The sequence below is a fragment of the Besnoitia besnoiti genome, chromosome VI, assembly GCF_002563875.1.
Source record: "Besnoitia besnoiti strain Bb-Ger1 chromosome VI, whole genome shotgun sequence".
NCBI lineage: Eukaryota > Apicomplexa > Conoidasida > Eucoccidiorida > Sarcocystidae > Besnoitia > Besnoitia besnoiti.
In genome coordinates, this window is record NC_042361.1 from 1,531,248 (window position 1) to 1,554,442 (window position 23,195).

General features: G+C 59.6%; 2 protein-coding genes across 2 annotated transcripts; one reads left to right on the top strand and one right to left on the bottom strand.

The window, feature by feature from the left end:
- Positions 1-547: 547 nt before the first annotated feature.
- BESB_066310 (uncharacterized protein) lies at positions 548-7,558 on the top strand (the record flags this gene model as incomplete). The annotated part of the gene is made up of 4 exons (XM_029365024.1): positions 548-994; positions 1,826-1,902; positions 2,280-2,494; positions 2,841-7,558. 4 exons carry the CDS (start codon positions 548-550, stop codon positions 7,556-7,558), a joined length of 5,457 nt encoding a protein of 1,818 aa, XP_029218607.1.
- A 2,868-nt stretch (positions 7,559-10,426) lies between these two features.
- BESB_066320 (FHA domain-containing protein) lies at positions 10,427-15,877 on the bottom strand (the record flags this gene model as incomplete). Its single annotated transcript, XM_029365025.1, has 9 exons — positions 10,427-11,335; positions 11,431-12,200; positions 12,463-12,582; positions 12,959-13,118; positions 13,373-13,497; positions 13,689-13,939; positions 14,272-14,578; positions 14,991-15,541; positions 15,819-15,877. The coding sequence occupies 9 exons, from the start codon at positions 15,875-15,877 to the stop codon at positions 10,427-10,429; spliced, it is 3,252 nt and encodes a 1,083-aa protein (XP_029218608.1).
- Between the last annotated feature and the right edge of the window lie 7,318 nt (positions 15,878-23,195).

Consider the following 23,195-nt stretch of genomic DNA (forward strand, 5'->3'; position numbering starts at 1 on the left):
GCCTGCCTTTGAGCATGCCGACGCAGGAAATTACGAGCCGATGTGAGTCAAGGCTGTGACGCCTTGAAACACAGATTGAGTGAGGCACTGCATAGAGCTGTACGAAGCCTTCTCCGCTTCTTTAGCGCGTCTCCGAGCTCGCCTTTACTCCTCGTTTGTCTTTTTCTTGCCGTTGCAACCTTCATCGCCACCTGAGCTCTGGGTGAACCGGTACGCCGCTTGGGGTCGACGGCGCATGCGCAGCGCGGCTTCGAAGCCGGCGTTTCTCGATTCACTCCTGCGCCTCTCCGCAGCTCCTTGCGCCGCTGCGCGTTGCTTCGAAGTGCCTCACGCAGCGAATCAAAGTCAACGGCAGAATCGCTCCACGCGGCGTCCGCGCCTACTATCCCGAACTATAAGCTGCGCCGACCTGGGGGGGGGGAGGGGAAGGATTTGACAGCGCCACGCGTCCTTACGTGGCGGCTGGCGCACAGAGACTCGCGTCGTCGCGTTTACGCTGGACTTTCGGCATGCTTCTGCGACTCTGTATTCCTCTCTGCAACTGACCATGGCGTGCCTGTCGCGCGCGACGTCGCCGCCTGCTCCGTGCGCGGCCGCTGCTCCCCCTCCGTCTTCTCTCTCTCCCGCTCGCTGCTCGCCCTGCCTCGCGTCTTCTTCGCCTTCTTGCGCGGGAGCAGGTGCTTTGGGATGCGACTTCGTGGCACTGATCAGCGGAGGGAAAGACAGCATCTACTCGATTCACTATGCCCTCGCGCTGGGGCATCGGCTGCGATGCGTCGCTTACTTGCGGCCGCCGCCTTCCGTTCTCGAGGCAGACAGCTTCATGTACCAGTCAGTAGGCGCCGAGCTCGTTCGGGGCATTGCCAAATGCCTGCAAGCGCCTCTCTTCGTGCGGACGATAGAGGGAAAACCCGTCGCCACTGACAGCGTCGCGTACCAGGAGACGGTCGGCGATGAAGTCGAAGACCTCCTCCATCTCCTGAAAGCTGTCAAGGTACGAAGAAAGCGCACCAGGTGCCGCAGAGGCTCCACCGATTGGCAGACGCCTCGCACGACTTCCGCGCTCATGCATATATATTTATATATATTTGTATGTCTATGGGCTGCGTCGTTTTGGTGCTGTTTTTCTTTTGTTTGACTACGCTTTCACATATGTGGCGCCTCAAGGCGGTGAGAAGCACCCGCCACGGGAGCAGGCGCCGCTCCTGCTCGTGTTCGCCGCGGCTTTTCGCGCTGTAACAACGTGCGTCCATCTTTGACTGGTGCTCCATCTGTTGCTGCAAGTATTCAGTCTCTCCGCGAATCTTTCCAGTGGCGTCTGTTGCTTTGTAGACAGAGATTGACAGGCGAGCGAGAGATCCGTTGCTACATGCAGGTCGTGTCGTAGAGTATGTGCCTCTGCCTCGCCACGTGCCTGACCTGCGGAGTGGACGCCTCCATGAGACGCCCTCGGCCTAATGCCGGACATCCCCTACATCTACGTGTCTGCGTGCATCAACGCATGTCTACCTGTATAAATGCGAATTCGCTTGCGCATTGAATCCGTATTAAATTTGTTCCTACGTATTCTAGACGCACCACAGCAAACTCCCGGTTGCGGCGCCTTCTCACCTTCCCCCTCTGTGTCTCGTCCGGTATATGCCCGCATAGTGTAGAGATATCTGCCAGCGAATGACTGAAAGGTGTTCACAAGTCAGGTATCTCAGCGTATCTGGCGCTGCATCTCCCGTGTTACGTTCGATCCACGCGCATTTGGCGTATGCAGCCACGCCATGAACTGATCATGTTCGGCGTTGTCGCGGTGTGTGGCTCTACTCTGCTTCAGAAACGCTTCCCCTCCATCACCGCCGTTACGGCGGGCGCGATTCTCTCCGACTACCAGAGGCAACGCGTCGAGAATGTGTAAGCATCGAAAACACTGAAACCCTCGCTAATTCAGAGGCCGTCACGCGAGGCACGCGAAGCTGAAGAGCCACAAGCGAAGGACAGAGCTCAGCTCCCCGACAAGCGAGCCGAGGCAGGATTCAGACGCAGAGAGGCTCGTGGGGAGGCTCGACGTGACCGCACGTCCAGCTTTGTGCGAGTGAACTCAGTGTTGTCTCAAAATACTGACTCGCCCAGCACGGGCTACGTCACTCTCGTGGCCGCTTCGTCAGGGCGCCAGCGGATGCATGGGGACGAGTCCAGCCTGGCGAGGGGCTCCGCGGCTGTCTTCCGGCGTGCGTACGTCTTCTCAGCAGGCGCTTCTCCGCTTCGTGGTGCGCTGTTTTGTTGCTCAGTTGTCAACGCCTGGGCCTTCAGCCGTTTTTCTTCCTCTGGCATCGGGCGCAGGGTCAGCTGCTTCGCGAAATGGCGGCGTGGGGTCTTGACGCGGTGCTCGTCAAGACCGCCGCCTGGGGGCTGGGCGCGAGGCAGCTCGGCGAAACCATCGGGACGCTGGTGCCGCAGTTTCAAAAAATGGATCGCGAGTTCGGCTTCCACCAGTGCGGCGAAGGTGAGCGAAATGACGCGCGCCAACGCGGGCGAGACGGGCGATTTGCAAAGAAGCGCTGAAGCGAAAGAATCCCCGCGCAGAGAACCGAGGAGAGGACGAAAGAGCTGCGCAGGCAGGCACACGCGACTACATGCGAGTATTCCACACCGGTTACGCTCTAGGCGTAGTATATGGATTTCTGTTCCCACTCATTATAACAGCGAAAGAAAACGACTACTCAGATGCTAGCCTGATCAGTAGCGTCGCACTTGGAGGAGGGGCTGGAGGGCGCGCGCCGCACCGTGGAGACTCATGGAAGATCGTATCTTTCTGGGCGTCCTTTTTCTTGTCCGTTCGTTCTCCTCAGGAGGCGAGTATGAGACCGTGGCGGTCGACTGTCCGCTCTTTCGGCGCGAAGCTCTCATTGTCGTCCGTTGGAACCTCGTGACGCATGTTCCGGACGCCTACGCGCCCGTTCTGTTGCTGCAGGCTCTGCGCTGGCGCACGCGAGAAAAGGGCGGCGCCCCCGCGGCCGCTGCTGGCGAAGGCCCTTCAGAGAGTCTCCCCACGGCGGCGGAGGCGGCCCGCGCGGCAGCCGAAAGGGCGCGGCGCGGCGAGACGGCGGGCGACAGCTCTGCCGACGCCGGACCCGAAGGGTCCCACACAGAGGGAGGAGGCGATGGGGACAGCTGCATGCTCAGAGTGGACGAAGGCGTTTGGATAGAAGACCGAAACCTCAGCGTAGAGAGGAACGAGGAAGCAGGTCAGACCGAGCTTCCGCGCGACTCCACCTCTCTTCGCTATGTCTGCGCCTGCCGGCCGGGCTTCGCGGCGGCAAAATCGCGATCCAAAGCGCCGCGGTGTCCTGCATGCGCCTTTCTACGCAGTCTGCTGTCGCTTCAGTTCTACCTGTCCCCTGCGGCTCGCGGCGTTGCGGCGCGTGCAAGCTCCCTGTACGCCGAGGCGCTTGCGAGGCTCGGCCTTCTACAGGGCCGCGCGGCTCGACGGTCTGGCGGCGTAGGCGACGTTCCTCCTCCCACTCGTGCTGTCGGTGCTGGAGCGGCTGACGGCGAAGGAAAGAGCGCGGCGGCGAACGCGCTGTCGGTCGGGGGCTCGTGTCGAGCGGCAGCCGCTGCACTCGCGGGTCGAAGCTGCGCACGCACGTTCAGAGTTTCCGCCGTCCGCGTAGGACGCCGAGTGATTGTGAATGCCTGTCTTGGCCCTCTGGGGGCGCCTGAGCCTCCGCAGGCGACCAGCCGCAGCGAGGGAGACGCGAGCGTTGTGCTCGAGGCCGAGTCGCCCGTAGGCGCCGCGGAGGCAGTGCCAACGGCGGCACTCTCTGGGCTTATCGTGCGCAGCATTCGACAGGTTTTGGCTGACAGCCGCCCTTCCGCGTGTGCTCCTTCTTGCAGTGGAAAGGCGGAGACCGTGATGAATGGCACACGTCCTCAACGAAACAACCTCCTGCTGCCTGTCACGCATGCGCTTCTGGTTTGGTTCGGTCATCCGGCATCGGCACCGAGCGGGCAGTCGGCCTCCAGCTCGCCCCCCACATCGCGCGGCGAAGGCATGGCGGAAGGCGGTGATGGCGCGCAAAATGGACGGGTTTCCGGCGAAGTCTTTCCCCAGATGGCCGGCGCGGAGGCCTCGCGTTCTGCGGCTGGCTCCGTTCCGTGTGGCGATGCTTCGCTAGCGTCCTCTCCGTCGCGGACTCTCTCCACAGACGCACTGGTGTGCGGCAACAAAGTCGGCGTTGAGCAGGTCCTGCGCGACCTGCAGGCCTCGGGTCGCCACGCGTTTCCGGTCACGTCGCTCTTTGCGTCTTTGCCGGATAACGTCACCAGAGGTGTCTCTGGCTCGGATACGGTCTCTCGCGTCCTGAGGCTTTTGGTAGAACTCGAGGACGACGCGACGGTTGCAGGGGCAGCTGGGGGGACGGACGTGTTTCTGGGCCGAGCGCCCGCCTCGTGCTCGCAGTCCAACGGCGCGTCTTCGGCTTTTTTTTATCGCCGTTCCCGCGCACTCACGCAGTCGTTCGACACCCGCTCCCTCAACCTCTGGCTGCCTGCCTTGCGGCTGCTTCCTGCGGCGCCACAGCCGCTACGCAGCGAAGAAAACGAGTCAGAAGTCAGAGCCGAGGCAGATCGACGGCGGGAAGCAGCGAGCCTCGACGCGGACGCCCGAGGCCCTCCGCGCGCGGCCGCGGCCTACTGCCCATTTTCGGTCTCTAGCAGATCGTGTCACGCGGCACAGTGCGTTGGGCACGAGCAAGCGTGGGAGTGGGGAGTGCGGCCTTGCGGCGATTCATCTTCAAATGCAGGAACCGGTCGGCGCGATGCGGCTTTCTCCACAAGCGCGTCCTCGCGCTCGCTCGCGCGGCTCGTCGCCTCTCGCCCGCTGCCGCACACGGAAATCTCCCTGGGGGCCGTCTCCGGGCACGTTCCCCACTCCGGTTGTCTTCCTCGTTCGCCTTGTGCCCTGAGCGCGCCGCCCGCTGACTGTCAGTCTCGCGCGGCTTCGCCTTCCTCCTCGTCTGCGCTCAGCTACGCTCCGCTCCCGCTCTCTGCCCCCGCCGGCGGCGACTCTCTCCGTCGAGGCGCGCAACCTGACGCCACCGCCACGCGCCCGTCGCCGCCCGCCGGTCAGGTGGAGCCGACGGCGGCGGCGCTGCAGCTGCTGAGTGGCGCGGACCTTGCTCTGGAGGTTGCGATGGCAAGTCGCAACCTGTTGCACGCCATGCGACTGGCGGGAGCCAAGGCTACGCCGAAAGTCGGAGAAGATAGCGGAGTGGATGAAGAAGACCAAGCCAGCGACGAGGAGGAGGAGGAGTGTGGGGAGGCGGCAGCCACGGACGGAGAAGACGCGATGGAGGGCAGCAGCGGCGAGGGCAGCAGCGGCGAGGCGGTGCATCTGACCAGCGTGGTGCCTCTTCCGCCTCCTCTGGTGTTTGCCTTCTTGAGCCTGTCGGAGGCAAATTGTCTCTTGCAGGCGAATGCCGTCCCTGGCCTGTCGCCCTCCAGGGACGCAGCACGTCAACCAGACGATGGGAAACAGATGCTCGAGGACGGGCACGCGAACCCCGGAAGAGCTGCGCCGCGGAGCCCACGCGAAGAGATCTCGGCGAGCGCCGCATGCGCTGACGAGCGTGTCGAGGCTCGCGCCTCGTCCGCAGTAGTGGGGTCTATTCTCGCAGGCGTCCGCGCTCAAGTCGAGTCGCACTTTGGACGCCTGCCGTGCGATTTTGCCGCACAACGGATCTCGAGGCCTAGCAAAGCCGTTCCTCAAAGGCGTGACGACGAGGAAAGCGCGCTGATGTCTCCGCCCCGTGGAGCCCCGGGGCTGGTCTGCTGTCTGTGCTCGTCTCGTGGCGCCAACTGCGCCCTTGTCGCCCCTTCCGCGCCGTCCGGTTCCTCGTCCTGCTTCGTTTCCTTCTCCAGCGCCTCGTCTTCTTCGCCGACTTGCGTGATGTCGTCGCTCGAAAGCCCTGCGTACTGCGCGCAGTGCCTGGGCACGGAGTCGCTTGCGGTGCCTGCACATCTGAGTGGAGTGCAGGGGGGCGGGAGGATCGCGTTGTGGCCTCTCGGAGTTCGAGGCGAAAACGCCGCGGCCTCGCGAGACGCTTCTAGCACGCCAGTAACCCCCGCGGCGGACGGAAGAGAGGCTGGGGCGTCACGGAACAGGCCCGAGGTCGCCGCCGTGAGCTCCCACAGGCCTTTCGTCGCGGCGGTGTTTTTGGAGGGCTGCAAACGCAAGAGGCAACCGAGAGACGCGATTGGTGGCGCGCGCGAGGAAAGGCGCGGTGCTTGCGACTGTGAAGCGGATAACGGGGGAGTAGAAGGGCCTGAGGAGGACGAACGCAGAGTCGCAGAGCCGCGGAGACGAGGCGAATCAGAGGTGTGGAGTCTCAGTGTCTCTGGAGACAGGGCGCGAGGAAGGTGGGTAAGAACTGTGAGGCGCTCCCCTTCGACAGAAGCAACGAACGCGAGATCCTTGCGGGGCGGCGCAAGCAAGAGGACAGAACAGGACATGTTTTTGAGCGAGCCAAGGAACGAGGAGAGCGTAGTCGCGCAGAGAGCGGCGTGCCCGTGCATGCTGGAGGACGAGGAGAAGCACAGAGCTGCAGCGAGAACCCACCCGAGCTGGCGACTCGACTTGAACTTCTCAGCTGTACTGAGAAAAACGCGGAGCACGCAGCAACAGCTGAGAGAGGCGAGCGCCGCGATGGCAGCGGGTGATCTGGGAGCTGACTGGGCGGCGGCCGTCGTTACGGCGGGGCGAGAAGACGGCGGCGGCTGCTTAAGAGCGGCAGAGGCACACATCGTGGAGATTCATATCGGTGCGGAGAATGAGACTCACGCAGGGGGGAGATCAGCTCAAGAGGACGATGCGCAGTGGCTCGGAGTGCTGGTGAAGGGCGCCGTGGACGCTGTGCTGACGCTGCGACGCTGGACGGCTGCCGCGCCGGCGAGCCCTGAGGCGTTGAGGACGGCACAGCAGTCCCGAGAGAACGACGAATTCAACGACGCGTCTCACGCGACGCGAGACTGTGTCAACGCTCTGGCGGATGGAGGATGGTGCGCGTACGTTCTGTATGTTCCATCGTCCGTGTCTGCCTCGCATGCAACGGGAAGCACGTGGGAGACTTCGTTCCGGCGCGCCTTCGCTGCAGCTCTCTGCGATTGCATCGCACAGGAAACCGCGACCTCCAATGAGGAGTTGATTTACTTGCCCGTCCCAGCGGTATCCGAGGCGGAAGGGGGGAGTGATACGCCCTCACCTGTTTGTGATGCGAGAGGACAAAGGACCGTCGCAGAGAAAAATCTGGCGACTAAACGCGCAGCCTCCCCTGCGAGTCCGGAGAGACAGATCTGCGGCAGCGTCGACGCTTCGTTTCCTCCACAAGGCTCCTCGTGTGACTCCTCGTCAAGCGGCGGCGGAACGATTCCTTTATTTTTCCTTCCTGTCCACGCCTTAGAAAAGCGAGAAGGCGGCATGCCGCGCGCTCAGGTTGTCATCGTCAGAGACGGGAGCCACGCGTGTGCGCGCTCTGCGCCTTCAGTCCCCACTGGAGGCGCAGAGCTCTGAATGAGTCGTGTGTTCCCAGTCCGCGGTCGCGAACAGGCAGAGGATGACCTTTTCCTTTTCCGAGGAGACAGTCTCCTTTCCGTTTGCCTGCTAAGACGCAGGCCTTACGCAGCTAGCCTCATCGCGGACGCGTCACTGTCTAGGGGCTTTAATCGACCCCCGTTGGAGGCCTTCCTATGGGGCTGAAGCGACTTGGCTGTCGCCTCCAGAGTGCATGCATGACTCGGCTTGTTTCTGCATTTCCCCTTCTGGCATGAGCATGCGGAACGAGTCTTAATTTGAGTGGGCAGTGCTTCCCTCGGAACGCATCCCTTTTCGACTTTCCACCTCCGAACGGCGGTGCGAATGCGCATCAGACTACACACGTGTCAGCAACCCCCCGTGGAACGCTCAGAAGCGTCTTCTGAACTGCGCTGGTGCGGCACGCCAGAGCATGTGGCTTCCGCAAAAACAACTAAACGAGAGGTTTGCTACTCGACTACCGAAGGCGAAGCGGGGGAGGGACCCGCGATGAAAAAATACCTCGCTTTTACACAGAACCTAATGGTACTAAAAAATAGGCGTCGCGTTTGTTCTTGGGAAAACGACTTCCGAACCACCAATATATATTGGTACAAAGAAGTTACCACATTCTCCGTACAAAGCAGGCATTAAGAATAGGGTTAAAGGTTTTCTGTACGCCGGCTCCACGGAGAGTAGGGTCAGAGGAACGTTCTAGCCTGCGCAGGCCCCAGCAAATCGCAGCGGGAGTTTGGTGACGGTCGGCAGCGCCATCACACAGCAGTATAGGACAAGAGCACTCGTGCAGAGAGTACGGAAGATCTGTGGAACTTGCGAGGAGAGCCCGTTGAGAGTCGCCCCGTAGCTTCAGTGTGCGCGCTCGTCCTAGGCGCACGTCCGCTCCAGTCGTGTCAAATCACCTTTGCAGAGTCAGAGCTTCCGTTAGGAAGCGCCCCGCATGCGCTCGGGGCTCTAACAGGTCTCAAACAACACAGCATGGCGCCTTTACTCGCCCTCTGCCGGTACAGGCACCCGTGTGTACCTAGCGCTGAAGACCGACGGTGTCTCAGATCAGCGGAACGCAACTGAGAAGCGATACAGAATCGATGCACGCGTGGAAATGTGGCAAGGTTCACAAACCGGGGAAGCACCGGCTCAGGTCTGCCTCTGTTCACTCGCGTCTCTCTTCCTCAGTGGGTGACAGCGCCACCGCCTCTCGTTCCCTCTCGCTTCTACGTGCGTGCGTCTGCGCGGGGCTGTCCGCGACTCTCTCTGATCCCCGCCGCTTGCTGGAGGCACGCGCCTTTTGCGGTGCCGCCTGGCGGGCACACGTTCGTTATTCTTGACTGTTCGTGTGGCGTTTGTCCAGAAGAAACGGCAGACAACGAGCACTCACTGCGTCCCTCGTGAGCCACGGGGAGTCGAAACTCGGCGACGCAAGTGAAAAACGCAAGGGTGAGCACACACACGGACACGCTGCAGAGGGAGCAGCAGAGAAGCGCGAAGAAAAGACTCTCTCCGTGCCGAGAAGGCGGAGCGAGAGCTAGAGAGGGGAAGACACAGACGAAGGACGCGACACCGGGAGCGGCCGCAGCAGCAGGACTGGCGCTCGAAAGAAGAGGCACACGCGCAGACGACGCTGAATGTTGTCCTCTCTCTCTCTCAAGTTCTCTTCTTGGCTTTACACATATGCGCGAGACAGCACACAGGCCCCCCGCCACGGGATTCGCTCCACTTTTGTTTTTTCTACAGCGTCACCTACGCACCAGCCACAAAAACACAAAGTCAATGTCGCACGGAAAGGACGGCAATCGCGCACAACCAGCCTACCGTAGCCCAAGTGAGCAAGGTTCCTCTGAAGAAGGTTTCAGCCCTCGCGCTCATGTCTTTCCTCCACGTTCTTCGCCTATGCATCATACACGGTATCACCACGAATTTGTCTGGATACGAAAGCAGACGTGAAAATGAATCACGCGTTCAACCCGCGTTCCGCGTTGGAAGAGACCGAGAGACGAAAGAAGACACAGACGGCCGACGAGACTGGAGACAAACGCACACCCTCCCTCTTTACCTGTAGATGTCCCTTCCTCGCTACAGAAGGCCACAGCCCTCTAGCCTGCCGCTCCCCCTCCTCCTCACAGTCACGTCCGAAGCACGTCGTACACGCAAGACAGTCCTGCTGCATTCTTCAGTTGTCTCCGCTTCGCAAGAGAAACAAAACTAGCTCCCTCGAAACAAAAGTGTAATCTCCACGAAGCTTCCTTCCTCTCTACTGCTCGCGTCCTTCTCTCCCCTCTCTAAACACTTTCTTTCTTCTCTAAGAAAAAAAACGGAATTCTTCGGCACTCGTGAAGAACTCCGCTCTTGGCTGACTCTTCCACGCGAATCAGAAGACCCACCCCGCTACCGAAGCAGACAGAAGCCGTCATTCCCCCTCTTTCTTGTCTCACTAAAAATACGAAGCACGGTCTTCCTCCAAGCGTGCTTGACGACCGAATCTACACGCTCACACAACGCAGTCTAGAAGACTGCATCCGGGCGGTTGCATCGTCGCAGTCAACGCGACTCGTCGCTCCTCCGCTCCTTCCTCCCACACAACACGAGCTCTCTCAGAGCTAAATCCCTTCCAGTCTACGCCCCGGCTCCTTCTCCGCTCGCCTGTGTCTGCCCCCCGCCTCCCCCCCCCCCCCCGTCCACCGGTCCCTTGCCTGCTCGCCGCCCAAGAAGCCGGCTCGGGCTGCGTCCTGTTTGGCGGAAGTCCCATCAAAATTCGGGCGCACATCCACGCACTCCGCTTCGTCGACCTCCTCTCTCGCTCGCTCTCCGCCCGCCTCCGCTTCGCTTCGAGTCTCGGGTCTGTCCGCTACTTTACAGGCTTGCACCGCCTGCGCTGCCAGAAAGCCAGACGCTTCCCGTCTGCGCAGAGGACTCAGGCGCCCCGCGGTTGGCGGTGGCAGCTGCTGACGTCGTCGAGCCGTTGCTGCTTGCAATGTCCTCCACGCCGGGATAGGCGAGGCCCTCCTGCTGCATGCAGAGGCTCGCAGCCGCCTGCGCGTTCGCCGCAGCGCCCAGCGAGCAGACAGTTCCGGTGCTTGGGGACTGCACCACAGTGAAGGAGCCGAGCGACGTCGCGCCCGCCAGCGGCGCGTTGCCCAGCGGCGCCGCCGCTCCGCCCACGCCCTGTGAGGAGACCGCGTGGTATCCGGGCGTCAGCGGCGCGGCTGCCGCTGCCGCAGTGATGACGATGGGCGAGAAATTCTGGCCCGTGCCGCCGCTGCTCGCAGAGGCGGCAGGCACCGCGGCAACCGCGGGGACGCCGGTGGTCGGAGCGCAAGAGGGGCTCGCCGCGGCTCCAAAGAACGCGCCGGGGCCTTGCGACGAAGACGGCGGCAGGCGCGGCGTCGTGCTCGAGTGCAGGACTCCGCTGGAGGCGCCGCCTGTGTCTCCGCTGCTGCCTGGCAAAGCCGACGCGGTGCTCGGGTTGCTGCCGCTGGTCATCACGCCTGACAGCTGCACCTGCGCAGGGGTCGACCCCTGCGACGCGAGGCCACTGTACGCATTCCCGGAGACGCCCCCGAAACTCTCATACGCGCGGCTCGCCGCAGCGGCCGCAGCGGCCGCTTCCTGCTGCTGCTGAAGAACGGCCGCCAAAGCGAGGTGGAGGGGCACCTGCTGCGTAGACGACGAGCCGACAGCTCCTGTCGAGAGCGACCGGGAAAATACCCCGCCGTTGTTCGCCGCAGAAGACATCTGCGCATGTTGCTGCAGCTGCTGCAGCTGCTGGTGCAACGCGAAAAGCTGCTGTGCGCTCGCGTTGGCGTGTGCGAAGGAAGTCGACCCTCCGGAGATACTCGAACCCGACGGCACCACACCTCCTCGCGAGTGCGGAAACCCCAAAAGAGGAGGTCCGGAAGCGTCTCCATTCCCCCCGTCGAGCTGACGTGGCTCATGTTGCCTGCACTTCCGTTCAACGCCGCCGCCATGGCTGCCGCCGCGGCCGCCACAGCCTGGCAGTTCGCGCCCGGCGCCTCAGCTCCCGGCGCGGGCACTGACCCCTCCGCGCCCTGCGGGCTCGGGCCTTGGTGCGCGCCGCGACCGCCCACGCCTCCCGAGGCCTGGTTGGCCGCTGCAGCTGCGGCTGCTGCCGCTGCAATCGCCTCTTCAAACCGCGCCGCTGCTGCCGCTGCCGCAGCCGCGGCGACCGCCGCGTCTGCCGCGGCGGCTGAGCTGGCAACTGGCGCTGCGTTCGCGCCCAGCGCGCCCGACGGTGGCAGCGGTCCCATTCCTACGGAGGACCGGCTTCCCAGTGGAGCCCCACGATTGGCGACCGCGCTCGCGGCGGCCAAGGCTGCGGCTGCTGCGGCGACGCCGGGCGACGCCGAAGACAGATGAGGCGGCAGCTGGAAGTCGCCAAAGGAAGAGGGGAAGTTCGACGACGTGCCGTGAGAAGCATGCGCGGAGCCATGGTGCTGGCGGACGTCGCCCGAGAGCAGAGAGGCCAGGACGTTGTGAGGCGGCGGCAGACGTGCGGAGAGAGACGCGTGAGACGGCGCTCCCTGGTGCGCTCCAGAGGCCGCGGGGCCCGCAGAGCCACTTCCGGACGCCACGGACGACGAGGGCTGCTCCGGAGCGAAAGACGACTCTGAGAAAAACCGAGAACAGAATCCAGATTCGCAGCATGCAGACCAAGCTCAAAACGAAACACGCACGCAAAACAAAAACGCGAGGTCGGTGCCAGAAAGCCCCCGCAGACGGATGTGCAGACATGCCCCTTCGTTAGTGCACTATGACACGCCCGTAAGGCTTGCAAGCGCCCACACAAGCACGAGCCCACATACGCCTGTAGAGGAGTATACATACGTGTAACGCGCCGCACAGAGGGAGTATGTACCAGATGAACGTACCGGAGGGCAAGGGCTGCTGGCGTTGGATTTCGTTGGAGACGTCCGCGATCGCTGGCGCGTTGACCGGAGCCTCGTCCAGCGAAAACTTCACGACGCTGCGACCCACCTGGAGGGCGACGTCTGAAAAAGTGCATCGCAGAGACAAGGCACCGAGACGAGCGCAAACGGCTGTTACACGCGCGACATCAGTACCTGCTGTCTACCAGCAAACCCCCATCAGCTGACACGCGTCCAGTGCGCCGCCAGCAGCCCACAAACCCCCCTCCCGCCTCCGAGTCCCACACCCCACCCCCCCCTCTACCCCTCATTCCTTCCTGTTATCCTCTTCGAGCCACGGCGCCGGAAACAATAGTTCCCCCGTAAAGACGGCTCGATGCAAGCATATGCATATGGATGCATCCAACCCCCTCTGCCGCTCCAACACTGTCGTGTTTCGCGCCCTCTGGTGCCCAACATGAGGGAACGTCCGATACGACTCGAGTTTTGCGCCTCGTACCAACGTCGCCGATAGGGAAGGCTTTGCGGAGGGAGACGAGGGTGCCGAATTTCGAGTTGTGATCTTCAAGTTGGAAGTGCCCGTCGACAAACCGAATCGTCGCGTGATATCGCGAAATCGACACGTCGGGAATGCGGACATCCGACTCGTGGCCTCTGCCCTGCAAAGGCACACACACCAGCGCCGAGTCGAGGAGCCGTCAAATGCTGTGCGAAGAATGCACGTTGGCAACTGCACAACGCCGCTCTCAAGCCGCGTGGCCTTCTGCCTGATGCACGCCCCAGACGCACACAGAGACGAGCTGGATGAAAGCGCGCCAACCCTCTCATCCGCGAGATTTCCGCGGCAGGTACAGGCAAATCTGCTTGGCCAGAGGCAGAGACTGAGCCGAAATCAGAATAAAGATGTTCGTACCAGCTTGAGGTCTTTCTTCGATGCCATGCTGATCACATGGACGCCCTTCTGCTGCACGCCGACCATATTCTCCAAGACGATGAACGGGGGTTCCGTCCGCGGCACAGAAACGACTTGCATGCGCTCTGAAAAAAAACACACATCGTGCGGTCACTACTCCGAGTGCTTGACCAAACCGCTGACGAGCTGAAACGCATGCGCCGTCATACCCTCAAGCCCCACGCTGGATAGTGTGAGCATGTTCGCTGGCAGAGCGGCAGAGATCGAAGCACAATGCCCGCTACTGAGGTCTTTGGTTGAAGGCCTTCCTGCTTACTCGGCGGCTCTCCGTCGTCTCGCTCATATTTCACTGCAGTAGGGTACGGCACCTTGCACAGCTCGCAGTGAATTTGTTTGAAGAAGAACGCGCTTCTCTGTTGCTGCTCGTTGAGGTTGAGGCGCCCGTTGATCCAGTGGCGCAGACACTGAACGTGGACGAACTTGATGCTGCCTTTGCACTCGCAAGGCGAAATCAGAGGATCGCCTTCTTGGTTGCCCTCCAGCAGACAGATGCGGCACTGCATTTCTCTGAAAAGACAATACAACACAGCCACACCCTGCCTCACGCCGCCTCTCGCGCTGAAGAAAGATCGTTCTGAGCGGCCTCGCGACGAAATGCGAAAGGCCGCGCGACGTCGACTCCGTCTGCCTGCGTCTCCACATCCCTGCTTCCTTCTACACATCAAGACGCAAAGCCGCATACACGCGTGTCTGTCTTCTTGAACGCCCATTGGCGCATCAAACGCGGTGCGCGGCTGCCTGTTTGGGATTTTAACGTTCTGCTTGGGTAAAGACTGATGCGTAGACACGCCTCGCAGAACCGCGCAAGAGCGTGTCTGCCAGTCTCTCTGCTGTCTTACTCAGGCGCCGCATGGGATACGGGCGGTTCGCCGTCTTCGAGTCGAAGTTCGGGGGCATTTTCCTCCTCAGGCGCAGATCCCTCGCGGGCGTCTCCTGCGCCGCTGGGCACGCTTTCGTCGGACTGTTTCTTGGTCACGAGCTGCTTGACACGCAGCTTGAAGCGACCCAGCTTGATCACGTCGCCCTCCTGCAAGATATGCTTGTTGTTGTTGTGCTCTCTGACGATTGACCACAGCTTCTTCGGAATCAGCGCCGTCGTCGAGGAGCCGCACAGCGATCGGTCCGCGGGCACCACCACGAATTTGCCTGAAAAACGGCGGAAGAAGCACAAGTAGTCGACACAACGGAGAGACTAGACACGTCTTTCAGCTGGACACACACGAGGGGCAGGGAGGGACGATGCTTGTCGCATGCGCCAGCTGGCGTCATACTCGGGACGCGCACCTCAAACGCCCCACAGCGAGGCCGAAACCCGGCGGGCCTCCACTTGCCCGACTCGCACGGAAAACAGACAAAAACGGTCCTTCGGCCGCAGACTTCCCGCTCACGCAGCCATTTTTTTTGGGAAAATGCGTATCCTCTTCGCGGCTGCCCCCCTTTCCCCCCGTTCCTCAATCTTTCTCACGCTACACGAACAGGATACATACGTACGCTTCATCCGTCCCCTGGATTCAGACTTTCCCCGAAGAGACACTGCGGAAAGACACGCTTCCCTTACCGTCCTTGACGCATTTTATCGACAACAGGAAGTCGGTGCTGACGAGAGGCGGCGGCGGAGTGGCTGGCGCTCCAGCGCCCTGGGCAGCGCCTGGGACCGCAGAGCCCGCAGCTGCTGCGGCGTTGGGGTTTGTGTTGTTCCCTTGAGACTCTTCTGCTGTCCCGGTGTTTGGCTGCGCGGAAGGCGAGTTCGCCACTCCACCAGCACCTGGTACGGCGCCGCCGGGGGGCGCCTGGGCGTTGCTGGGGCTGGCTGCCGGGCCAGTTGCCCCGGCTTGGGTTTGCGGGCCAGGTGAACCCGCTGCTGCGCCCGCGGGCGCGACGCCGCCCTCTGCAGAGGCCAGCGGCGGGGTGGCTGTCGAGGAGAGAGACTGCGCGAGGGAAGGCGGCGACGGAATCGGCGCCGACTCGAGCACGCAGTTGATGTCCGCGTCTAAACGAAACAATCGCGCCGAGCGGGTGACAACGAACTGCTTCACGTTCACGTGGCGAGTCTCGTAATCAAACAAGTCGTGGCTGTCGCGGTGCCACGTCGTACACTCTACTCGCAACCTGCAAACAAACAGCAGAAGCGTGCGAGCACCCAACATCCAGCACGAACGGTGCAGACATACGGGCCGCACGCGCACGTCAAAACGCAGTGGAGCCGCCACACACACATCCAGGGACGAAATGTCTCGATACAAGACGAATTCGTAACCGAAAAGCAAGTCGCAGCGCAGTGTAGAGAGTTCCTACAGCGTCATCGCCTGCGGGGTAGTAGACGAACTAGAAGAAGACGCGGATGCATGCGCACATGCAGATGGAGAGAGAGAAGGCGCCGACTTACGCAGGCTGCATAGGGAGCAGTTGGTTCGCCGACGCTTGATGCGGCGCAGGGAGCACCATGCTGCCTCGGTTGAACAAGGACCCCTCTGTTGGCTGGGAAGTGTTGCCAGACTGCGACCCGGGAAACGGCAGCAAAATCACCGCGGGTTGTTGAGAACTCATGATTCAAAGCAGAGAAGAAGACGGCCTGTTGCGCCTCTTCGGTCGCGTGCCGCCTCAACCTCACACGTGAACGCCCTCTCCTTCGACAGAAGCGAATCGCGGCCTACTCCACATGAACGCTGATACTCCAGCCGAAACATATATAAATATATATATACGTCGGGATGCAGCTGCTCCACAGCAGAAGTACAGGGGTTCGCCAACTCCTTCCTGGGCAAGTCGCTCGCTGAATGCTACGCAGGCGCGAAAAATCCAAGCCCACGCGAGTTGCTTCGCGTGCAGACACTGAAGACTCCCTCAGCGACAGGTGGAGGCCGGCGCACCGAAAAAGACGCCTCAACCGTCTACGCACGCCTGAAAGACGGGTCGCGCATGCAGCCGAACGCGAGGATACAGCTCCGCCCTCCCAACACAATAGTCTCCTCTGCACAGACAGCGCTTCCTCAGCCACGCTCATGCACACGCACCCGCGTCGACGCCGTCGCGCGTTCCCTGGCGAAGAAGAAAGGACTGGCGGGACGAGAGGCTCTACAAGGTGCCTTGCAACCGTCAAGAAGGCCGCAGGAAAAGAAGCGCACGCGGCCAGAAAACGCAGAAGCGGAGAAGAATAGACGAGCCTCGCCTCTCCACCCCTGAGATGTGGATGAAGAAGAGGAAGAGGCGGGCGGGCAAGGCAAGGAGGAGGCAGAAGACAGAATGACTAACGGGTCCAGTTCTCGATGGAAGGAACGAAGCCGCCAGTAAGCTAACGTTTCCCCTCTCGTCCTCTCCGTAATCTGCGTAGAGACCCAAAAAAAAGCAGTTTCTCCACTGCCGCGAGTCTACCTTCGCTTCGCCGCGTGTCTCAAAAAAAATAACGACGCCCGAAACGTCGTGCTCCCGTGAGAAATGTCCAAAAGATCAAGACGAAACGCGGTCTTCGCCGCGACACCACTTCGCCTTTCCCGAGCCCTGAAAGGAACATACACACAAACAGGGCACAAACATTGGCACCCCCGGATCAGCGCACAGGGCAGCCGGCGCAGATCAGACCGAAAAATGAACAACAGATCTGCGCATCCAAATAGGTTGAAGACCGCAGCACTCGTACGCAGAGCGCCTCTTCATTCACAAGAGAAGAGAGAAAGCGAGCGCACAGAAGCCCTCCAAAGCCACTCCCGCTGAGCGAAGAAAGTTGAGACGGGCGACACGTGCGCCCGTTCACGCGGAACAGGCAGCGAAAAGCATGCGAAAAGCAAATAAAAAGCAGACGCCACACAGAAGGCAAATGAAACATGGAATAAAAAATAACAGGAAATCGCGCAGACGCGCAGAAGAGAGCAACTGGAGGCGACGACACGGGGAAGGGGACGGCAGTTTGGCGGCCCTGAAGCGGCGCACACAGTGGCAACGGCGAAAAGAAATCTTAATCCCCCTTTTTTTCTCTGTGGATGGCTGAACTCAACGGCACCATCCAGGAGAAACGGAAGGACATAAAGCTGCAGAGGGGCAACGCACCGGCACGCCGCTGGCAGATGATACCACGACCGCCTGCAGCAGACGAACTGCCGTTAGCGCGGGAAACGACGGCAGAAAGAGAACTCGCAGTTGCAGTTCCTGCGTACAGGCGGCGGAGGGGCAGAAAACGCGACTTTGAGAGGAGCAAGGCCGCTCGCGAGAGAACTGAGAGCAAACGAGGCTGGTCGAAGGTGATACGAGAAGAGCTGTATGTACAGCGGGCGCAGTGGCAAAAAAGGGGAAGAGAGAAGAGACACCGAAAATAGACAGAGATGGGAGCAGCGTGCGGGTGGATTTTATGTGGAAGAAAAAGGAAAGAAAGAAGGGGAAAATGCGTATGGAAACACCGAAGAAATCCTCCGCTGAGCAGGCAAGCGACAGAGAGACGAACAATCGAGCTGAAGAATTTTTTCGACGGTGGAACTAGAGGCGGACTGCGGACAACCGTGGCGCGCCGCGCGAGAGAAAAGGGAAGAGGAAGAAGGAACAGCTAGAGAAACGAGGAAATCGACAGCGAATGGCCGGGAATGCCCTCAAAACCTTTTCCAGGACGACGGGGAAGAGAAAAGAAAAAGAAAGACGCCAGAAAGCGGAGAAGAAGGAGAGGAAAAGAGAGACGAACGCGCCACTGAGCAGGCAGGAGTCGTGCTTTATTCTGCGGTGTTGTGAGAGACGAGATATGGTCGGCCATCATGAGGGATAGGTCGCTCGTGCGCGAAAACGAAAGAAATCATCCCTGAAATCTTCAGCCGCTCGTCAACGGACCCAATGTGTGATACAGCCGACAAGGTAACAAAGAGGAAGTGGAAACGCGCACGTTTTTTCAGGATCGAAACGGCCAGAAAACTCCGAGTTTCTCTCTTCCCCTATTTCTCTCAGCCGCATGGATGCGCATTCCTTCCGCACGGCTGGTACAACGTTGCCATACACATTCGTTCGGAGGTCTTCCATGCGTCGTGGCGTGTGTCGCGGCTGTAGGCTTCAGAAGGTACCACGGCCGTACGCAGGCAGTGATTTCGAAAAAAAATATCGATCCGTCCATCACGCGCGTCCGTACACACATAAAGACCACGTTCTACTAAACTAAACGAACTTTTCTGGGCGGAAGTGCGCCACGGCGCACGAGGGGTTTGTGCATAGAAGGCGCCGGCGAGTGATGGCTGGTGTCGTGACGGTGATAGCGGAAGAGGCGGCTGAAACTGTGGGCAAGAGAGGACGAGGCAGGCCTTTTCGACGCTATCTTTTCGAAGACGGCGGAGAGAAATCGAAGAGCACTTCAGTTCCTGTTCACCCGAAAACGCGCGAAGAAGTCGGGCCTCCAAGGAGAGGAGGCGCTGAAAACTTTTTCCGAGCAGCTGGGGATGGCTGGAAGTCTCTCGCAGGCGATGAAGAGCAGGACGTCCTTTGAGAGACGTACCGATTCGCACTCGGTTCCCCCTTGTGTGTTGTGCGCAGTCCTCTTTCCAAGAGGCGCTTGGAGCCCAGAAAAAGACGTCAATTCGGATTCGACGTGTGCACCATTTCCGCGGCAGGGCTGCAACGTGAAGAACGGGGAAAGTGTAGATGCCACAGGAGAAACAGAGAGGGCCGGCACCGAAGGTTTCTGTTCTGCATGTCGACTTGGGGCCGTCCCGTATGGTTTTCGCGTTACATAACGGCGCCCTTTGGTCAGGTGACGCCTCACTCAAAGTTAGCGCTGTGGTCCCGTAGATCTATTCATCCTCAAACAAGGGCGCGAGAGTATGGGTTTTCGCATAGTTCGTAGGCCCCTCGAAGACCGAGTAGAGGCGAGAGAGAATGTGGAGGACAGAGATGCGAATACCGCCAAGCCTGACGCCCTTACGTAGCCCGGTCGCCCCCGATCCACACATTTCCGTGTGGCGCCGTAGCGCTGACCTCTGAATCGTCGTGGCGTAGAGCAGCAAAGAGTCTGTGACTGCACCTTTGCCTCCGGGGTTGTGCACGTCGTTTCAGGACAAGGGCGGTGGACGCGCATGCGCACAAGCCTGCGTTGCCCGCCGAGAGATGAGAGTCGCCCTGAGGGCAGTTTGTCTTCGGCCTCGCAGCGCAGGCTTTTCACGTTGGAAGTCGAACCGAGAGGCAACGATTGACCGGAAGCAGAGAAAGAAGTCACTGGTGAAGAAAGCTAAGGATATTCGCAACTCTCCCCCATAAGAAATATCGAAGCTGAGTACCCAAATGAAGAAGACGTTCCAATGTCGTGAATGTCCGCGGGATGTTGAGAAACGCTCGGGTAACGACGGAGGTCACGTCTTCCTTTCTGTGACTAGGTATGGCTTCCCGAGCTGCTACACACGCGCTTCGTGTGTCGGCGTCCTCAGAGCGTATGCCTCTCCGACGAAGAGGAGGGCAGCGAGTGTGGAAGAGAGCGAAGGCGTGCGCGCAGTCGCGAACCCACAATTGTCAATCTGGTGCGCCTCCTACCGCGGCCAGGGCAGCTGCTTGCGCTTTGTGATAGTCCGCACGCTCTCGCGCTTAGATCGCACTCACGCGAGGAAGTCGCCAACAGCTTGCTGCCGGGATGAAGTATGGCAGATGGTGAATCTACGCGGGAAGAGTAGGAGAGGGCGGCCACTTCATTAGGCATTCTTGGGTGCACGATGGGAGAGGGACTCACATCCCCGTGCCCACTCAGTTGAAGACGCCACTGCATGCCACCTAGTGGGGGCAGCTTCATTTAAGATCAGCCAAAAAACTAGTCACCTCGGCTTACCGCTGTGTGGAGTGCGAAGGGTCAGGGCTTGGGAGCAGACTGTGTTCTCGCTTGACAGGGCTTTCGCGACCCTGATGGCCGCAGAAAATCTGCGCAGCCACACACCTCACAGCAGTGCCCACGCTAGTGCAGACGTGTTGCTGGTCAGTAGGATGTGCTTTTACTGGGTGCCGGGCTACGCTGGTGCGATGTGTCTTGGCGCTCTGAAAGGAATCGTGGCAGGTGCCCGTTCCCTCACGCATTCGACCCGTCACCTCCTCTCTAGCTAGACATGTCCAGGCTTACAGATACATACATCCTTTCTGTAGAGTAAAGGAATTGACTTCATCTGCTCTGCACTGATCTTTCTCCAGCGCTGTATTCTGTATTGAAGACGTGCTCTGCATGCGTCCCGCGTACCTCCTTGCTTGAAAGGACTTCATCCGAATGATGGTCCAAGAGGGACTGGCTCGCTAGCAGAGGAGATCGGCGCCGACCTGCTAAGCGTACACGTCATGAAAAGTTGTAAACTTTCCATTTTCTTTAGCCAGAACGAGGGATGCTAGGTTTGGTTGACGTAATGATGCACAAGGCTCAAAGGTTCTCGTTCCATCGCTGAGAACTCAGGGCCAAGGGCATATGAGGCTTACACAAAAGTGCCCCGGGCGTCCATGCACAGCGCCCATAGAACTGCGTATTCATGTGAGGTGACGACATCGAATCAGCAGAGCCCCGTCAGGATACTCAACCGCACACATATACCAAGCTAGATATTGCAGTACGTGAATAGGAAAGTGCGCATCGGCCTCACGTTTCGTTCGCCGTCGGAGCAGTAAAAGGCACAGTGAAAAACAGCTTGACTAGAGTGCAGAAGCTTGCTCTAAGCGTACTGATGCGTATTATGCATGACACCCCAAAGTCTTAATATCGGCAGTATTTATAGGAATATGCAGCTACATTTGTACTTCGGCACGACAATCGTTACAACAGCTTCTGTGTTCGGTCTCGCATGCGGTCACGTTACCGCGCTGGGAGAAGGCTCGACACTGCTTTAAATTCTGCAGTTGTGGCTTGCAATGGAGCACCTCTAAGCCTAAACGTGCTGGCTGTTCCCTGCTAAGTGGTCTTATTCCACTTTGCCCAGGTGGTCATAGTGCTCTGTAGGGTTCAGATAGAAACGGTCCAGCGTGTTGACTGCTGTTCCTCCGCATCCATTATTTGGTCCCTTGTTGGTGAAGCCTTTTCCAGATGGCATGAACGCTCTCGTGTTTGTGCATAGTCGGCCACTGACAAAGGTGCGTCGTACTTACCGGGCTGCAACCAGAGAAACCCGTCAACGAGTCTCGTCCCAATCACGCCTTCTATCGTTGACACACGCGAAGATTGCCGTCAAACTAGATAAGCATGCATGCATTGTTCGGCTGGTGCTTTTGCGGCCTATTGCTCGTATGGGGCAAACTCTGGTGCGCACTGTGGCTACCCATTTCAGATACTGATACTCCTTTGAGTCGATGCAAAACCATCGTTTTGCAATAAGCACTGGGGCAGGACGCAAGATGCTTGCGACTTCGCGGAAAAAAGCTGGATATGCACGCTTGTCATGCATCTTTCGCTTTCCCACCAGAAATCACGTTTCTTTAGAAAGCCTCCGTACCTGCTTGTCTCGTCGAATGGAGCCCTGCAGCTGTTTCGTGGCCGCCGCAGCTGGTCGAGTCGCATGCAGTGACTACAGCACACGGGGCAAGAAACCGACGACTGCCGTTACCCCTGGAACCTTTGAGAAGCTGTGGAAAAAGACATCCTCATCTTCCTCTGCTCCTCATTTGATGCTTATGCTAAGGACACGGAGTGCGAAGACACCGAGACGCAAAACGGAAAGTGAAAAGATGTGTCTCGTGATCCCTCGGCTCCGACTACCAGCCTCCCTCCGTAGACACTTTAGCGAAGCTGCGCCCTCAACGAAGTACCCCACTGTTTCCTGCTCACGCTCGGTCGAAGCGGTCAGCAAGACGCAGTTGCATCATCAGGGCATGTGGAAGCGACAGTGGCGCTGCAGTTTGGAGAGAAGTGGCAAAGTAGGAAAAAGGCCGCGGCCTTTATCGTATTGCCCCGCACCACAGTGGGCCCCACGGAGGCTTCCAGCAATTATTGCTGCGTTTCAACGTTGGGAGCCTCTCTACGCATGTTGCATCTGGCTCGGCACATAGAGGCAGTCTATTTAGCATCATTTTTCAATAACTATCCTAGCTGCCTAGGGGGTGATAAAGAATCCTGTACGTCTCTACAACATCCTTGTCCCATTGCAGCTGTCCCAGAAAACAAATGGAAATTGAAGACGGCGCCCGTCTGCATGCAAACCAGCTTGGCTCGTCATACGCATGAATGCAGGGATGCGGCTCCTTCCACATCCAGAAAACCAGCGACTGTTCAGTACCCACGATGTCAAATTCCTTCTTCCACGAGATTCGTGAACTTGTTAAGAGCCTGGACGGCGATGACACGGACATGGAGGAAAATTGGATATTAACCGTCCCTCCCACTATATTTTCTTTACGTTCCTATATGATCGAATACACAGAAAGGGAAGCGGTTCACTGTCCAACGGACGAAAAGCGCCTGGCATTTTGGGTGAATGTTTGCTGTAGGGAGCCACCTTTTCTGTCCAGCCTGTTATGACTCATGCCTTACGAACAGTCAGCCTCTGACGCCTTGTTGGATAAATGCCCTCCCTGCCCTTCGCCACCATTGGAGAATATATGGCGAGAGATCAATCAAAAAATAGATAGCGATAAGAAGCTTCCTGGACCCATGTCCCGTGCCCACACGAAGACCCAGAAAGAAGGCGTGGGGCTCCGCGTCGAGTGCCCACATCTGAACAGAACAGAAAAATTCCACGTCTCAAACAATGCATCTTCAAACGCCACCACCTCCCCTTCCTCGTTATCCTGCAAAGTCTCTCATGTGGTATTTCCGTCCTCGCAGACATAAGGATGTCAGACCCGCAAC